Source organism: Taeniopygia guttata, chromosome 3 (genome assembly GCF_048771995.1).
Source record: "Taeniopygia guttata chromosome 3, bTaeGut7.mat, whole genome shotgun sequence".
Lineage (NCBI taxonomy): Eukaryota > Metazoa > Chordata > Aves > Passeriformes > Estrildidae > Taeniopygia > Taeniopygia guttata.
Window position 1 is genome coordinate 25615460 of NC_133027.1, and position 19029 is coordinate 25634488.

At 42.4% G+C, this 19029-nt stretch overlaps 2 protein-coding genes across 12 annotated transcripts in view; both read left to right on the forward strand.

The window, feature by feature from the left end:
* MLIP (muscular LMNA interacting protein) overlaps positions 1 to 534 on the forward strand; it is a 133241-nt gene extending 132707 nt beyond the window's left edge. For all 10 annotated transcript variants that reach the window (XM_072926449.1, XM_030267353.4, XM_030267354.4 and 7 more), the window contains one exon: positions 215 to 534. The gene's annotated coding sequence lies outside the window, so the exon portion shown is untranslated. The remainder of the gene's footprint in view (positions 1 to 214) is intronic.
* An 11384-nt stretch (positions 535 to 11918) lies between these two features.
* Positions 11919 to 19029, forward strand: part of TINAG (tubulointerstitial nephritis antigen) — a 78511-nt gene continuing 71400 nt past the window's right edge. The window contains exons 1-4 of one of the 2 annotated variants that reach the window (XM_002193189.6): positions 11919 to 12407; positions 13575 to 13638; positions 14676 to 14765; positions 16388 to 16502. In XM_002193189.6, coding sequence (XP_002193225.5) covers positions 12038 to 12407; positions 13575 to 13638; positions 14676 to 14765; positions 16388 to 16502 — 639 coding nt within the window. In that variant the 5' untranslated portion in view covers positions 11919 to 12037. Of the gene's footprint in view, positions 12408 to 12519; positions 13639 to 14675; positions 14766 to 16387; positions 16503 to 19029 lie in introns of those variants that run through there. The other variant, XM_072926453.1, reaches the window with a different exon arrangement.

The window sequence follows — 19029 nt, forward strand, 5'->3', positions numbered from 1 at the left end:
GCTCTCATCTTCTCCCACAACTATAGGAGAAAGGAGATGGCTGAATATATCTTTTAGGTTGAGTTTTTTTTCTGTGAAACTATGAGTTCTATTTGTTAGCCAGATCATCAGGTTGAATAAATTAAGAAAATTAAGTGACCTCAGTGTGTGTTATGCATCTTACTAATCTGTATTTTTGACAAATTGTGTTCATGAAAAAATCCTTATTTTGCAGAATCAAATTAGGATCAAGAGCTAAAACTGAATTTTGAAGCCTGTTTCTATATTAAGAAGGAATCCACAGCACCAGTCTTATTTAAAGCACCATTTAAAATATTGCTTCAGGTATGCTAGTTGCAAGGCAGTAATAACAATCAAATATTCTTTCAAGAAATAATCTTATGTACTAGCATAATTAACCCCAGAAATACACACATGATTATGCCATTTCTTAAAATGCTTGCTGATTTAAAAGATGCCCAATATAACACAATGTATTTTCTTTAGAAATAATATAAATGTTGAAATTAAATAAAGCTGTATTTTTGTTGCAAAGTGGTTTTTTGTGATTCTTGTTTTTTACTCCTATAAATTTGGCTTCATGGGTTTCGAATAGCTGAGAGCAAATGCCAGCATTGCTGGGAAAGGAATTCTCCTGTGTGCTTAAACTTGGTCACATTTTGCCACCACAAAGACACGTGTATTTTGTGAAGTAGTCCAGGGATTATTCACGTTGGTGTCAGCACCCACAGCAGTCAGCAGTGACCATGCACAGCGATTCCCCCCTGCCATGCAATATTCACAGCCCCTTCGACCCTGCCAGGGGCTGAGTGCCGGCAGAATTACTGTCAGCGCTCCTGGCATACCAGAAAGAAATGCCACTTTCCAGTTTATGCTGCTGGGTTTTTGATCTTATGCTGCTTCCACATGATGTTGTACAGGCCTGGATCTTAAAAGATTTTGCTTTCAAAGTGCATTATGAAAGTGTAAGGAAGCTGCTTGTCTATGCTTGCATGAGTTCTCCCCAGTGTCTTGGTCCTTTGAACCACAAGTCACCCCCGTGGTGACTCTGACAACATGCTCAGGACCTTTGCATCACAGCTCTGTCCCGGAGTGCAGGAGCATTTTCTCATGATGAACTGTGATAAAGACTGATAATTTAATGAGAATCCCTGTTGTTTTCATTAAAATTAATGTGATGACCTATGTTATGAAACACTGCCATAAGGAAAAACATTAAAATTAAACCCAGCTTAAGTGAATAGTCCATAGTCTACTCAGCTTTTTGCCCTATTGGGGCTGGTGGAACTTTAATCCAGCCTGCTTTTAAGCTCTTGGATTCTCTAGCTGTGAAAACAGAAGAAAAGGTCAGCAATCAGTGAGTCTTTCTCTCTATAGGTAATATATAAATTTTTAAGACTCTTGTGGAAAGATTGCTACACATTTAAGGGTGGTGGTTTTTTGTATTAGTTTATTTCTCAATAGAAAAACAACAAGCTAACTTGTGAAGATTTTGTGAATAGCATACCTATTAACCAGGTGGTAGAAAAAACTGAAAAAGCATTTCAGTAGGTTCAAGAGGGGACAGAAATTCACACAAAAAGAATAAAAACTATAGCAAAATTAAAAAAAAATCATACATATAAAAACATCTATAACTATAAATGTGTTAAAAATACTGTAGAAGATGTAATAGATCTACCCACTAAGGAAATATTTCTTGGTTTCAGTAAAGCACTGAAGTGGGAAAATTAATATTTAAAGACTTGTGATCTGTGTGATTCTCAAAACCTTAGTCTGCTTTCCTGCTCATTTTTGTCAAGGCATTTGTTTTGTTATGAATTTGTTCCAATACCCAATTTCTTTTCATCTTGAATTTCATTTTAGTAGAGCCCAAATCCACTCTAGCATGTCTAGCTGAGACAATTGTTCACATGGCTTATGTTTAAGCTTAAATTAACCCATGAGATAGACTGAACCCCATAGGTGAGAGAAACACAAGCAGGAGAAAGAGCTACTGGGATTAGAGGAAGGAAAAAGGAGAAATCCTTTTGTTTACCTCTGGGTTTGTGATTTTTTTCGTCTCTGTGCACTTTAAGAAAGAGTTTCCCTCTCTGTTAAAAAAGCTTCCATCTGTGAATGCAAAAAGGGGTTTTAATTTCTAGAAATTCTGTCATGGTAAACAAATGGAAAAAGTATTATGAAAAAAAAATATTTAAGGAGAGATTACAAACAGCAAAATAACATGAAAAGTGATTGCTGTTTCTGTAGTACTAGAAGATTAATGGATACTGCTTATTCAATAGTGTAATATATTTAGTCTAGGTTCTGATGCCTTTACCCTGATTTTAGCAATGATTTTCGGTAAAATATCCATTCCCAACAGGATCACAATGGCTGCATATCTTTAGTGAGAGTTTATGATTCTCTTTTTGCCTCAACTTCTCCTGCAGTCTGACATGCCACGTTCACCCCCCTCTGTACATGCTTGTGATGTTTCTTTTGTTGCTATTTGCTACAACTCAAGCTATCAAGAAAATGACTTACTAAAGTTGGCCCAAGTGGTCAGAAGGGAAATATGTCCAGCACAATAGGTGTATTTGGACAGTGACATACTTGAGAAAATCTGGATGCTGCATCAGAATAAGGACAGCCCTTGGTCCCAAGGTTCAACTGGCTGGCATCCAAAACCTGGTTTGGTATGGCACAGATCTGTGATCTGGACTAATTTTTAATGAGAAAATAGCTTAAATCTCAGGGAGTTCACAAGCTAAAGCTGTGCAAAATGAGAAAAGTAAAAGCACAGAAAGAAGGATTTTGTTAGGTTGGTAAGAGTAGCAACTCAGGGATAGAAAATGAAAAAAAAAATCTTTACCTTAAAGTATAAAAAAATCATTGAAAGCAGAGAATCAGAAAGTGGCAGCTAGGCAACACTGAGGATCAGCCTGTTAAAAGGATTATGATACAGTCTTACTAGAAGCAGCTGAGGGAGCTGGGGGTGTTTAGCCTGGAGAAAAGGAGGCTCAGGGGAGGCCTTATCACTCTCTATGAATACCTCAAAGGAGTTTGTGGCCAGGTGGGCAATCAGTCTCTTCTTCCAAGTAGCAAGTGATAGCATAAGAATGGCCTCAGTTTGTGCCAGAGGAGGTTTAGGTTGGGCGTTAAGAAAACATTTCTTCACTCAAAGGATGGTCAAGCATTGAAATAGGCTGCTGAGGTTAGTGGTGGATTCACCATGCCAGGTACATTCAATAGGCGTGTGGATGTAACATTTGGAGACATGGTTTAGTGGAGAACACAGCGATAGACTCAGTGATCTTAAATGTCTTTTCCAAAATTAATGATCCTACGATTCTAAGGTTTACTGGTGGGATCAGATAGGAGCACACAATTGAGATGAACACCAGTGTACACAGAACTTCCACTTGGCAGCCGCGCTGCCTTCCCTGCTAGCTCTGACACCACAGACTGCAGGGGACACTCTCCTGCGCTTGGAAGTGCAGAAGGGTGGCTAAGGGCATTAACCCTTTCCCGGGAGGATGCTGGTGACAATGGTGAAGGAAAGGAGTGGATGTTCCAGAGGATATTTAACGCAAAGCTTTACTGGTAGCTACAAGGAGCTCCCAGCGGCAGAGGATACAGCTCCAGAGAGACTCGAGACAGTGAGAGCAGTATCTTTTATTCAGGGCTGGTAACAAGGGAGGAGTTCAGTCATTCACCAATAGGGGAACAAAAGGGAGGGGACCGGGAAATAACTGAGGCAGCCTTTCACAAGGCTTAATGGGAGGGGTGCCTGGCTCTGGTCCAACCACTCCACACCTCTCCCAGAAGCTTTTAGAGAAAAGGGATAGAGGACTGGGTGACAGACGAGGTTCCCGGGAGGACTGACAGGGAATTTCCAGCGGAATGGGAAGAATGGGCATCAGATTGACATTGGGGAGAGGAGTCAATTTAGGGCGAAATCACAAACTTAGGGGGAGAATAGGAACAAGCCAAACACAACTCAACACCTTGCAACACCAGCACAATACTTTCTGGGAGCTCATACTGTCAGTGAAATACAGTACAATGCTTGTCTCCTTCATCTCTGACTGGTTGATGAGGTTTGGGATTGGCAAATTCACAGTAAACATTACATCTCTGAAGCTAAATGCAGCCATGCACGGGTTAATATGTTGCCCGTCTTGTTTGTTCCCATGCCCAGCGCTGGCAGCTGCACCCTCCCTGGATATGATGAACCCCATTGCAATGCACTGCTGCAGCAATAGTCTGCACTGATGGCATAGTGAAAGTGGCATGTGGTCCACCCTGTATGGGGACGGCAAAATTTCTGCATCTGATTGTGTTTCTTGAGAGGTTCCTATTCAGGTATGAGCCACAATGACTTCTGCTACCTGTTCTGTAGGTCCTAGTGAAACACCATTTAGGAGAGCCCCTGCAATTTGATTGCTACATGGACACTGTGCTGGTTCATGCACAGGGCTCCCCACTCTTCACAGGCTTCACTGCACTGAGCCCAGAGTGGGCTGGCCTTGACACAGCGCAAGAGCATGGCTGGCAAGAATGATATGGCACCAGCTTCCTCAGGGCTGACCAAGTGATGCAGCTGGCACAGAAAATATTCATGGTCAATTACTGCGGTGGGTAGAGCACAAAATGGCTGTGAGGCCATAACAACCTAATAATAATAGTAATAATAATAATCATAATCATCATCATCATCATCATCATCATCATCAACCATGTAATGTTTGTAACACCTGTAAAGTAATTTCCTTTTACCTGCGGTTGTTGACTCTGAACTCTTGGGCATTTGTGTGTGTGCATCTCTGTGTGTGCACAATTTGGCATGCACAATTTGGGTCAGTTGCTCTTCCTCTACCTCTGGCCCTAAATCTGTTGATTCAAATGTCTGTTGAATTTGAAGAACTGGTGCCAGAGACTGTGAATAACAAACCACACTGTACAGGACTCAGACATCTGATGAAATTTGTCACAAAAGTGACCATTATTCTGAGTTACATGTAACTTGCATTAACATCATAAGACTTGAGATAGGCAGCCCTGAATTTCTGAATGAAAAGTGGCACTGCTTGCTACCACACCAACAACCCACAGTAGAGAGCTGCCAGGCTTGTGACAAACAGGGTGAAGGCCCCCCCATTCCTATGCCTGCACACAAAGACTCAATCAACAATGAGAAAATCACTTTAACACACAGCTTGTCTCTGCATAAACACATCTAGGAGCTTGTCATTCACAATTTGGGAGGATGAATCCTATTCTGCCATTAGTACAAGGTATCCCATTGTGGGATAATACTTGAAGTAATTTTGCCTAGAAAACTTTCACTGCATTGCAGCCATTAATAAAAAAGAGTAATAAACATTAAGTATTGTGGCCACTAGAAATCAGTGGTGCATTCTTGTTGCCTTTATAAAAGACAACGGCGACCTGGTTACAAGAAGACAGCACGGCAGCCCGGCTTCACCCGGGCTACTCGGACTAACGACACACGCTGGCACCAATTTGGTGGACGGTCGAAAGCGTTTATTATCTTATCTCATGGGTTTAAATAGGTCTAGGGGTCTTTGCTACGTCAGAGGGGGGCTGGGGGTTTCAGGGACAGTGGGTAGTGGAAATTTACCAGAACAGGTGTGGCTACATTCTTCTGGGACTCTTGGGGTTAACTAGATAAGTGGGGAAGAGAGAGGGGGGAAGGGGTCTGTCTTTCCGTGACATCCCGGTGATCTTCCGCTCCGCCTGTCCCTATCTACCACATCTCCCCCCTCCTTATCACATATAAAATGAGGTAGTTGTAGATAGAGGCATTGGAGTGAGGTACAGACTTGTAACTTGTTAAGGAAAGGGTGGTTTAGTAGATTAGGGTAGATTTTTTAAGGCAGGTGCTGAAGGCTTTAGCTACTGACTGTGTTTGCAGTTTTTTTGGTTTATAGCATTTGTTGGTGGCCTATGAACAGAATGTTTGCCCTTTCCAGACAGGCTTGAACAAACGAGACTAGTTTGTTCAGCAGGCATGGTCCTATGGTAATAGCCAAAAGCAGTATTGCCAGTGGACCTACCAGGGCGGAAATTAAAGTGGTGAGCCAAGGTGATTGATTGAACCAGGATTCAAACCAGCTCTGCTGGGTCTCCCTGTCTCTCTTTCTCTGAGCCAGTCTGTCTCGGAGTTCTGCCATGGAGTCTTTAACGACTCCTGTATGATCTGCATAAAAGCAGCATTCCTCCTTCAACGCCGCACACAATCCCCCCTGCTGCATAAACAAAAGGTCAAGTCCTCGCTTATTTTGTAAAACTACTTCTGAAAGCGAAGAGACTGATTTCTTTAGATAGGAGATGGATTTCTCGATCCTCTGCAGGTCTTCGTCGATGGTCATTTGCAGCTGGGAGAGTTCGTGTTGCTGGGTTGCGATGGCTGAGACACCCGTGGCGGTGCCAGCTGCTCCCAGGCCGAGCAGCATCGCGATAGTTATACTTGTGATGATTTTCTTTTTGTAGAGTTTGTTAGGTTCTTCGAGAAGATGGTATATTTTTTCGTCTGAGTGATGCAGGACCTTAGAAACAATTAGAATTTGAGCACAGAAATTGATAGAGTTATTAAACTTGGCAAGGAACATATAAGGATTTACTCTGGGTTTTTGGCAAATTTACATTTTAAATGTGGATGGGATTATTTACTTATTGGTCTTTTGTGGGGAGTGTTTCACTTGCACTGGTGGGGGATATTGGCTGTGGAGTAATTGAAGGGGGTATTTAAAGCATTGCTTTCGTAGAAAAGGGGGTTTAATATCATAGTAAAATTAATAGGGCTGCATGAAGAAAGACACTGTGCATGTTTGGATCTCACCACCGTGGGATTCTTAGGTGTTGTTTGGCAGTTTGGTGGTCTGTCATCTCTTTCTGAAGCAGGGGTGTGTGTGTCACTGGGATGGTTCACAAGCGTGCCCTGCAAACAGAACTCATAGCTTCTCATTAGTTTTGTTTTGAGGGTCAGGTTCAGTTGGTAGCAGTGGTGTGCAGCAGTGGCTCTCATGGTCTCACCACATGGGGGTTCCGACTGCCACAGAGGCAGCACGTCCCCTACATCCCCGGGGGCTTTCTCCCCACTTTCATAGCCAGGGCTACCCCGGGGTCCCGTATCGGGGGCGTCTCTTGCTGACTCTGCGGCACACGCGCCGTTATTTGCGGTGGGAGGGGGCTGGGTTCGCCCGCGCGCGCCACTCCCCCCCCCCCCCACCCCCCCCCACCCCCGTGTGTCCGGGGCTAGGACCCGTATTCCTTGGCGAGACGCCGTTTTTTCTCGCAGTTCTAAGGGGTATTGTGACTGCTTTTCGGTGCGGCTTAGAACTCTATTTGGTTTTGTTTTAAACTGTGCTGGTTCTGTATCTTTTGTTTTGGGGTTCCGGTCAGCTTCCGCCGGCTCTTCGGAGCCAGCAGAGTTGTTGCCAGGCTCTGCGGCGGAAGTCAAATGCCAGGGCACTTCCGGGGCTCCGCGCTGTTTTGTTCGGCCCCGGGCTCGCTCCTCCCCGCGGGGGAGGCGCCGTTCCCGCCCCCCCGGCTCGCCGCGCCCCCTGCGGGGGGTGGTTTTTGCCTTATATGGTGGCAGCTCCCGGCGCGGCCGCTGATTGGCTCTGTGCTCCGAGCTGCCCTCCGCCCCTTTCTCCCGCGCGCGCGCGCACTTGAAGTCGCGCGGTGTTCGAGTTTTCGCGCCGGGACCGCTCGGGCTCCGCCCCCCTCCGCGGCATTCGGCGCCATTTTCAAAGCGACCGCGTGGCCGGGCGGCCGGGGATTTTCCCCGAGCCGCGGCCCTTGCGACTCCGGTCTGTCCCGCCGGCTCTCGCCAAGAGCGCCCCGCGCGCGGCTGCGCCTTTGACCGCGGATCTCTGACCGGCGGCGGCGGCGGGACGGATTGGGAAGCGGCGGCTTCTCGGGGTTTTTCTGCGGCGGGGTTTTCGCGGGGGTTTTTCGCGGCGGGGGTGTCCCGGGGGTCTTCTGCGGCGGGGTTCGGCGCTGCTCCGCTCGGCGCGCCGGCGGGGAAGCTGCACGGAGCCGCGGGCGGGCTTGGGTTCCGGCGGGAGCGGAGTCGCGCTGCTCGGAGCGCGCTCCGGCGGGATCGGGGCCGCGCCGCTTGAAACGTGCCGCTCCGGCGGCAGCGCTGCTTCTGCCGGGCTGGGCTGGGCTCAGCTCCGCGGCGGGGCCGGGCTGCGCTCTGATCCGGGGAAGGGGTTGTCGCGCTGATCCCTCTCGGGTCTCCGGTCCCGGGTGGACCCTCCTCAGGGACGGTCTGCGCTTTCGCCCCCCCCCCGAGCTCGGGTTTGACTAATAAACACGTGCGCGCTGCATTCTGCGTCTTTTGTTTTTCTATTGCTTTGCGCGGGGTTTCTTTTACCTTGCCCCGTGCCGTAACGCTTTCGCCTGAGGATTTTGCCTCTCCGGCTAGCGTGGCTGTATACTGTTCCCATATCCCCGGATGCATAGCATCCACTGAGCATTCGGCTGCTCCAAGCTCAGGCAGCCTTGCTATAGCAAGATAAAAGTTCCTGAGCTTAAACGCGATATTCCATTGCCTCATACTTACGACCCATGCAACGCTGTCTATGACGCTCGCGGGTCCGGGGACGTCTCCCCTACGCCTGGGTACGGTTCGACCGTCCTGGCCGCTGCTTCTGTCCAGGTGAAACCCGTCAGCCGGGCAAATTTTTCTTCTTTTCTCCCGGGTTTCGGCACCAGATGTTGCCTTTATAAAAGACAACGGCGACCTGGTTACAAGAAGACAGCACGGCAGCCCGGCTTCACCCGGGCTACTCGGACTAACGACACACGCTGGCACCAATTTGGTGGACGGTCGAAAGCGTTTATTATCTTATCTCATGGGTTTAAATAGGTCTAGGGGTCTTTGCTACGTCAGAGGGGGGCTGGGGGTTTCAGGGACAGTGGGTAGTGGAAATTTACCAGAACAGGTGTGGCTACATTCTTCTGGGACTCTTGGGGTTAACTAGATAAGTGGGGAAGAGAGAGGGGGGAAGGGGTCTGTCTTTCCGTGACATCCCGGTGATCTTCCGCTCCGCCTGTCCCTATCTACCACAATTCTGGACTAGGAGTCACCAGTTAAATTTCCATTTGAATTCAATGAAGGGGATGGATGGTATCATTGCAGAGTTTAAACTGGAGGTAAGTGATGACATGGATTCTCTTATGCATTGAGTTGTGCCTCCTGGCAAATGAGAGTCTGGCATTGTAATTTCTTCCTTAACTGGCTGAGTGTCCCTTCATTTTCCTGGCATAAGGTCACAGTACTGCAATTCCCTCTGCACAAGGCTTGACTCCAGCCTGCTGGTGGCAGTCAGGAGAAGGGAAGGTGTCATGGTTGTCTGATGGGGTGGATTCAGCTTTCCAACCTGGGAGTCACCTTCAGCACCAGGAGTCTTTCCAGCCACTGCTATCCTACCCTTCTCTGAAGGTGATGAGATTTTTATGATGCCCGGTAGGCTCAGTCAGACAAAGTAGGACAGCTTTTGAAAGAAAAGCTGTGAAACAATCCTGGTGCAGCTGTAAAGAGATTCTCGGACATTTTAACTTTTTTTTTTTTTAATTATTTGTTACTCTATCAATCATTCAGTGTTATTAATATTTGAATTTCTGCCAAATGTGTGGTGTTTCCTGAAGCTCAAGCGTAAACATCAAGAACTACTGACAGAGAAGCCAGACAAACATTTTTGCACTTATCTGTGCCAACTAGAACCAGTACTGTTATGCTTGGAACAAGCTAATCTTCAACAAAGGATCACTTCCAGCTGTTTCTAAATTATTACAGATAATTCAATGCATGCTTCCACATAGTGAAGACAGAACTGTTTGGCTTACAGAGGAAAATACTAAAAAAAAAAAAAAAAAAAAATCTATTTGATGAAGCACAATGGAATAGTTTTGTGGGTTTTTTTAAGGTTTGAACAGAAGCCATCAAGTGGGAAAAATGGGTTATATCAACTTTGTTGCAAAACAAAGGTGCTTAGAACACAAGTTGATTTTTGTGTTCCTTTAAAAGAAATCTAACTCCTGTGTAAATGAGCTGAAATTATTTCCAAGCAAATCCCTTGCCTCTGGTTTATCACCAGCAGGTCTTTAAAGTTAAAAAGAGATATGCTTGTTCATTTAATCTGACAGGCCTTTACCACATATTCTTTCTTATGCTTCCAGAGCAAGGAGATAACTGGATAAAAGTATTTCTCATGATTTGTATAAAGGACATTTGAATTTTTCTAATGGCAGTGCAAATCAGAGGTCATTTTCTTGGAGCTGACAGAACTGCACAGATGTAAGGAAAAGAAATGAATTATCATTTCCAAAGAGCACTTCACTTTTGCCATGAATATATCCTTTCTCATCTCCCTTATATTTGTTGCATCATTGCAGTCAGTGACAGAATTAAGGTTGTCCAAATTCTTCTACTATGAACAAAACAAAAACAAATAAACAAAAAAATGCAGAGCAAATTTGAAGGTTAAGATTTATGTACCTTTAATGTGATGGACATTAATTGCCTGTTGCTGACCTTGGCCTTTCTGTTATCTTTTGCACAGAAGATTGCCTGCAAGACAGAAAAATAAAATTGTGTGCTCAGAGGTAATTTTCTCTCATCTGCAGCTCCTTGGCTGTGACAAGGACAGTGAAGTAGGCAGGTCCAATAAAAACACTGCTGCCAAGAAATTGTATTGAAGATTTCAGTATTTGGATTACAAGCCAAAATATATAAACGTACACACATTTTTCCTCTTAATGTCACTACCATTCATGGCAATACATCCACACTGGCTGTGCTTTCAAAAGTAGCTGCCCTTCGATGTAGTGCCTTCCCAAGCAGTCCAGCTGAAGTCACAAAGGGAAAAAATCCCTTAATTCCCTAGAAAGCAACCTACCATCAACTTCTCTAGGTTCCTCTCACTTACTAAGAAATGGAGACAGAAGGATGATTGGTTTTTACCTCTGCTTGTTCAGCTTTGGAGACCTAAACTGTCTTGTTCAGATCTTAAATTGTGTGTAGGGATTTTATTCCAATTAAGCCTTATGTACTATCTCTGGTAGAACGTCAAAGTTCTTTGGTAATTTTTTCTGGATCTTTTTCTAGCAGGAGTACCATGTATATTTATTTAAGCTCTCTGTTCAAAAACCTGGAGATTACAGATCAAGTAGGAAAGGCTGTTAGACTTATCCTTGATATCTGATTTTTAAATTTTTTTTTTGTGAATATATTAATACCGCTATTTACTTTTTAAATAGGAATGAGCACCTATGCTCTTATGAGTGGGTTTTATGATGTTCATTAGAATGACTGCCAAGTTCATTTCGACTACAGAAATCACAACCTTAGAAGAATACTGTTGAGTAATGGTTTTTACTGAATATCACCTGTTTTTTTTTTCTGAATTTGCCCATAGTAAAACAAGTGAAAAAAGTGAAGCATATAAGGCTAAGATAGATCACTGGAAATAAAATTGAAATGGGGGATGCAGAATAGGTTTACTGCAGTGATGTCACCTTGCTTATCAGATAGGAAAATTTTGATGAGATACAATCTAAATGTTAAAGGTTTTCTAATCATGTGGAAAACATGCTGATTATAGGTACACAAAAAGAAAGAGAGCTTCCTTTGGCACCATGTACCCATTCCTCACATTGTTTTGATTTTAGAAGTCTGAAGTACAGAACTAAAATACTGGATCATGTATATTTTGTATATGCTGAAACTTTGCTATAAACTTTCTCACTTGCAAGAGATCACACCAAAGTTTCATAATGTTGAATACATAGCTGTGGCTCTGTTTCCAGTACCTCTGTATCTTGGACAAATAAATCACTTTACAACATACCTGATTAATAATTAACATATGCATAATCTTCCTGGAAAACTGTAGTGTGCAGCTTTCTGTTCAAATTTCTTTCTGATTGCTAACTGGAGGTACTACATCTAGAGTAAATGAACATTTCCTGAGAAAGCGAAGGACAACGAACCTCAAAAAAGGCTTCCAGGGACACAAGAATGTGGCACAGAATTCAGATATTGCTCTTATATTGCATTGCCAGTGAAGTTTCAGTGGCAAAACATCTTGAATCTAGAAGAAATTTCCCCGAAGGACTTTACTCCGTAAAAGAGAGTGGTTCTGCTAAGTGGAACAGGATGAAAAGGAGCCTGCATCAGGGAAGTTCCTGCAGGATCCGAGGCTGTTGCACGGGGAGAGATGACGAGTGCAGCTTTACCATTGTGTCCAGAGCAGCCGTGTGTTACTGTGACCAGTTCTGCACCTCGGGCTCCCCGGGGCCTGTCGACTGCTGCACCGACTACTGGGATGTCTGCGGCCGGCCCGCCGGGCCCAGACGGGCCGAGCAGCCTTGGCCGCCTCCGGTGGCGGGTGAGTGCCGACAACATGCTCAGCTGCCCTTATTGCATCACAGGGAAAAGCTACATAGGATTAGAATCCTGAAAATGTGACTAAAGACAGAGTGGACAAAGACACTTGGTATGAAACTGGAGTGAGGATTGTACTTGCTGTTATTTCTTTGTCTCTAGGACATTAGGACAATCAACATTCATTGTATTTCTCTTGGACGGGATCTCTGTTTTATTTGAAACTTCTTAAATAACCTCATTGGGTCCAAATTTGTGTAAACTGAAAAATTTCAATAGGGTTTCACAGATTGAGATGAACAGGAAGCTCTAAATATTTGTATCTATTAGTACAAACAAAATCATCAGCAAAACTGAAGGTTGTCCTGAATGACAGTGGCCTGAGGTGTTCTGCAAATGCTTTTGATTCAGCATAGGTTTCATGTGGGACACTGTTTCTGGTGATAGCTCAGGTGCAGGACTAAATGAAGGGATGTGCTTAGAACAAGGATTTGTGGCATATTTTAGTTTCTTACTAGTTAGTTTGCAGTGGAAGTCCGTCCAGGACTACTGTAAGTCTAATTATTTTTAGTACTAAAGATTGCAAAAAAAAAAAAAAAAAAGTTTTTCAATCATCTGGCCCTCCCTTGGCTTGTAGATAGGCCAAATCTCTGCTGGTAAAGAAAATTTCAACTTGTAGCTTCTTATTATCAATACACCAAGTCTGGCCAAAGATGTAGAGAATGTACCAATTTTTCAAAACTCTAAAATCTACAAAAGATTACTGTGACTTCTTAAAATTAACAATCTCTTTGTAATAACCTTGCTGTTTGCAGTTCAGCACACAGAACACAAGCTCTTCACGAGGCTGTACTCTTAGATGTAAAATAGTAATTCTTCAGTGGGTGTTTTGAATATGATGCTGAATTTATTTGCTATGAATGATAATATATTTTCTAAAAAAATAAAATACATTAAACTGCCTTCAGTACTTGGAAGAAACTGGAACTGTATTGCTGACTTTCAACTAAATAATTGAACTGTATTGCTGACTTTCAACTAAATAATTGAACTGTATTGCTGACTTTCAAGCATACTGCATAAAACCAATTAATACGATAGTAGCAAGAGTTTTCAGTAATTCACTTGAAGAATTATTTTATTTTCACACATCTATATGTTATGTTGGCAGGTTGTTATAAAGATGGCCGATATTACGGAGAAGGAACAATAATTAAAGACAACTGCAATTCCTGGTAATGTTTCAGAGAACAGCAAATTTAATTTTATCTAGCATATGTTATGAAACAGGAATTAAGGTAGAGAGCATCTTTAAATTCATATTAAACATGTAATCAAATCAAAATGGCTGCAAAAGTAGTGCTGAGTATTAAGATTTTGTGAAGGTAGATTACAGTCAACTTAAATGAACAGTAAGAGGGAAACTGGAATTTCTAATCAAGATATGAATATTAGACTATTCAAATCTCTTCCTCACTGGCCTAATTCTGTTCCTGCTCAGTCAAACCTGAATTGAAATGGTTTCCTGAATACAGATCAAACAAATATAACAAATATCATTAAACTTTATGTAATCCTTCCTCCTTGGTGTGTTTTTTTTTTTTTTCTTTTTGTTTTGTTTTTAATGAGTTATGAGAACTTATATTAACCTGTAAGCAAAGCATATAGTTATAGTTAGTTATAGTTAGAGTTATTTATGTGGAAAAGTGGTGAATTGTTTGAGCACCCATTTCTCTGCCTTGGGACAGAAGCAGACAGTGCAGACAGGGGAGCTTTGCTGTCAGCCCTGGCAATTGGCTGCCTGAGCTTTGCCTCTCCAAAAACCAACCCTACCCTGGAGTGACTGGAATCCCAGGGCTCCAGCCCCACCCAAATAAGGCTGGAGCTCCCACTGTGCTGACTTTAGCCCAGGGTCCTTGGAGCATGATGTCTGGGGCCACAAAACCCTTTCTGAGTTTCCAGAGTAAAACTTCCTCAAAATATCGCGTTTTTTCAGCATCAACATCAACATTACATTCTTTGCTTTGGTCTCACAAAAATGGAAGCAAAATGTTTCATATTGACCTTTCTCACAAACTGTAAACCTTCCCACCTTGTTCCAACTCATTAGACGGTGAAGTAGGAAGAAATGACTCTATGTTTTCATAAACACTCTGTGACAATTATATTGTTCACACTTTTTTCTCCCTCCATCTGCCTTCTGCTGTTAAAGTGCATATTTTTCCTTTGACAATTCTTTTATTTTTGTTTAATGATATTCTTGTCCTTTCAGCAAATGTTTCAACAGTCTCTGGAAATGTTCAACAGACGTATGTCTTGTTCGCCAAGACTTAATTCAGCACATCAATTCTGGAGATTTTGGGTGAGAACCCTTTTATTTTAAAGTTTTACTATGCATCACAGTATTTCTCATTCTGTGTATGTGCAAATAACAAGGTATGCAGTCTTCCTCACCCCTTCTTTCTCCAAATACATTACAGCAATTTGACAGTAAGTATGCATTTGTGAAATTTTCCAAATCACTGGCAGATTATAAAGCTTTAAAAGGAAAGATAGTGAACATCTCATGCTGGTAAGAGAACATCTGCTGTAAACATCTATCTAAAATATTCTCCAAATTTAGAACAATTTATTTTCTCTCAAAACAAGATTTGCATCATCTTCCCTGTTCTTCACTGCGTTTATTACTTGGGATAGATATTTAAAGTAATTTTTTTCTTCTCCCTTGAGAGCACTGTTCCATGTAACAGGACTCTAGGTAGCACTGGAAGTGGAGAAGATTGGTGCAATGGGGATCCAGTTATCAGAACCTGGGGGGCGTGGTGTTTTCCTTGTTAACAATCTCATTCCCCTGGCTAGTGCGGAGAGATTAGGGACCCCGGTACTGGATCTGTGCCTTGGGAGCCTGCTGGCTGACTACAGACAGAGATACAGGGACAGCCTCCCTAGGATCTGGGGTGCCAAATTCACCAATGAAGCCTGCCCAGGCTTCAAACTGTCAACAGTGCTGAAATATTTTGTGCTTCATGACATTTAAAGCAACTGAATTAGGATAAACAACCAAGTTAGGCCCCTGGAACCTGACCCTGTCTCTTGTTGGTGGCCAATGACATTTGTCACAGGGTGATGGGCGAGATACGACTCAACTTCTCCATGTATTTGCGCTTTCCACTGACACAGGGAGACCAAGAGCAATGAGGCTTCTTTTGGCAGCATGAATCCCACACCTTGTTCTTCTTACAAAATCAAGAAAGGAACGAGTAAAGAGAATGCTTCTCCCCTGTCACTCAGCCCTTATCCAGTAGCAAATTTCAGTGTGTTCCAAATGAGTATGTCTGCAAGGGTGTTGTTTTTTTTTTTTGTTTTTTTTTTTTTTTTTTTTTTGTGTTGTGCATATAGCTTGCACATCAACATTGCAATCTGAGTCAAGTCCACCTGAGAGTAGCAAGGGAATACTTAGAGAGCCACAGGGAGCCCTTCTCTCACAGTGGTTATTGGTATAAAACTCAGGCAGAAGGTGTCAGCTGGGCTTTTTGCTGGGTTCAACAGTATCTCTCTGCTGGTGCACCAGAGCTTGAAGATGCACTGCAACTCACAACACAAGGCTGCTAGTTCTCTGAGGGAATCTGGGCTGGAGCATGCTTTGAGCATAATTTCAAGAGAACAGCAATGGTTTGACTGAGTGTCTAGTTTGCCAGTACTGCTCTGAAGTATTGCATGTTCATGTCCTGCAGGCTGATGTGATGCTGGCCCCAAATCACCACTATTCATATTCTGCTGTGTTGCTCCATCCTGCACTTATCTGCAGTGGAAAAGCCCATAGTAGATATTTTCTCATGCATATTGAATGCAAGTTTTTGAAATGCAATTTCAAAAATTTATTTCTCAATGCTTTTCCTAGTTGTACTCTTAAATGAGAAATGTGTTAATGTGAATATTATCTCTAACCTGGGTCTTGCTTTTTGGCTTTCATCTGTGAGGAAGATGGAAAGCTGACAACTACAGTCAGTTCTGGGGAATGACAGTGGAAGAAGGTTTCAAAAAGCGCCTGGGCACCTTCCCTCCATCTCATTCTTTGCTGAATATGAGAGAAGTTCCTGTAAGTGTCATGTACACTTGTTAATTTTTTAAAATAACTTTGTCACATGCAAAAAATCAATTATATAAATTATATAAGTTATAAGAGTATGGTTCAGGGTTTTGTCACTAAATGTTTCCATGTTGAATATGATGTTCCTGGAACAGTTCTATAAGTCATAGAATGTCTGGCCCTATTGACAGAAATCAAATAAGAAGGAGCAAAAGAAAATCCTAATCATTGTGAAGCTCCGCAGCAATATTAACTTATCATTGTAGTTCACTTCCTTAAGAAGGCTCTGTATTAATTCCATTTAGCTTCACTTGCTAATCATTGCACACATAGCTGTAACCACAGAAAAATACATCTGGGCATAGTTCACTGAGGCGAACAGCTGAGACTAAACAGCAATCTTTTACTGAAGCTGTGAAAGCTCTTTTTGGGTTTTGAACAAATGGACAGCAAAATTATAGGAATCATTGAAAAATGAAATGGTTCTCTACTACCAGCTTTCTAAACCCCTTGGCCATGGCAATTTTAAAGACAGCTAAATTAAATTTCCTATAATTTATTTATGCCGAAATTAGTTCTGCATCAAAGCAAATATACTTTCAGTTATGTACGTTGGTTAAGCAATTTAAGAAAAAAATACAGTTTATTGAATCCAGAGTGATTTTCCCAATGCTTTGGATCAGTTATTTTTTTTCTTTCTTAGAGGACACAATTTATGGAATTCACAGACCAAAAATCCCCCACCTAACTAGCTCACCAGAGTGAAATTAGAAGTGAAAGTATAAATAGATAGATCCAAGGTTTGCAAAAGCATTAAGTATAACAGGTGTTTATCTTTGCCTTCAATATAGCTCTGGCAAGTGATGCCATTTCATTATCTATTAGCAGTCGATTTTTGATGCTTGTTTATGTGTTGTGGTGTATCTACAATCAAAATTTTCCAAACAATATTAAAGGTGTATTATAAAGAGCAGTTCTTTAATAAAGCCTTCAGGTGCACAAAATATCTCTGTGCATGCCTTATATGGAATTTCCACAAATTTTTTAAGTGGAACTAATTAATATATGTAGCAGGTGCATCCTATAGGAGATCAGTTTCCCTGGTAACCATCTTTAGGCCTGGCCATTGGAGTCTCTCCAAGGGGTTCTCAGCTACATATTTTGTCATGTCCTGAGTGCTGGTGCAAAACAGAGTGTTCTTGTTAGAAATGCTTTTCTTAAAAGTAAGACTATTTATTTAAACAGAATTTCAGTAAGGTAGCATAAATGTGTGAGAAAGGGTAATCTGCTATTCTGAAGTGTGAGAAAGCATGAGAAATTATACAGCTGTATATTAAAAATCTACAAAGCTGTATATATATCTATATATATAGATATATAGATATATGTACATATATATAGCTAAAAATCCTTGGGCATCTGTGGCAGAAGAATTTCCACATGACAGAAGGCCCTGTGGTGTCAGAGTACAGAGCTGCCACTTGAATGGGTTTTGGGGAAAGAGGGCATGGCCTCTGCAATAATTTGAGCAGTCCTAACCCTTTTGCTTGATTCAGACCATTCTTGGTTTCACACAATGTCAGCTCCCTGCACCAGCATGTCAAGACATTGGGCTCAGGCCCAAATTGGCCAAATCAATCAAAATTACACCCTGAAGGTTTGCTAGAGCAAGAAGTGGACAGGAATTAATCTTTAGAATTTTGGCTTGTAGGATTTTCTGGACTACTTTTTGCAGCCAAAGAAGGCTTATTTCACTTGAAGATGGCAGGTCAAAATAAGACAATGGCATAAAAGAATTTAATCTAACAATTAATAGGTGTCTGCCTTAAGTTACCAGTGAACTGCACTGAGGCTCAAAAGAGTTGGATTGATTTGCTGTTACTGACATTTTCCTTGAGGGATACAGTGTGAAGCTTATCTAGCCCAGGCAAAAAAAAGATGTCACGTACCCAGACTAGAGATTGACATTTCCATTGCTAGGTATTTCGCTAGGTGAGACAAACCCCACCTAGGAAAACAGGACAGGGAAGGTTTCAAGAAATTCTTTATGATTCTTCCTTTCCTCCATTCAGTTTGTAGTAGCTGTTTACTCAGTAGTCCTGCATTATATCCAACTTATTGAATTATTGTTATTAAGCTTCCTGCAGTTACTTTCACTGCTACACTTCTTACAGCCTTTGTTCCACAGATACATTTCTCAGTCATATTTTCTGTGTCTGCTGTTTTACGAAATCTGTGAGCCACAACCTAACTCCCTTTGGCACTGCCAGACACCCAAGGAGATTCAATGCATTTTTCTCCAGGAATCCAACTTGGCACATTCATGCATTTAGTCATCATGACACTTCCTTACATGTTGCTGGAATCACATACCTTTCACAGGATTCTAGGAAATCCTTCTACTTACAAGAGCTAAAAATATGAAATAATACTTGCCATATGCCTTTCTCAGGTGCTGCAAAATTCTTAGGGAAGTCACAAACTTCCTGAAGTTGTTCATAGAGCTTCTAAAAGTTCTGCTTTTAATAAAAGACTT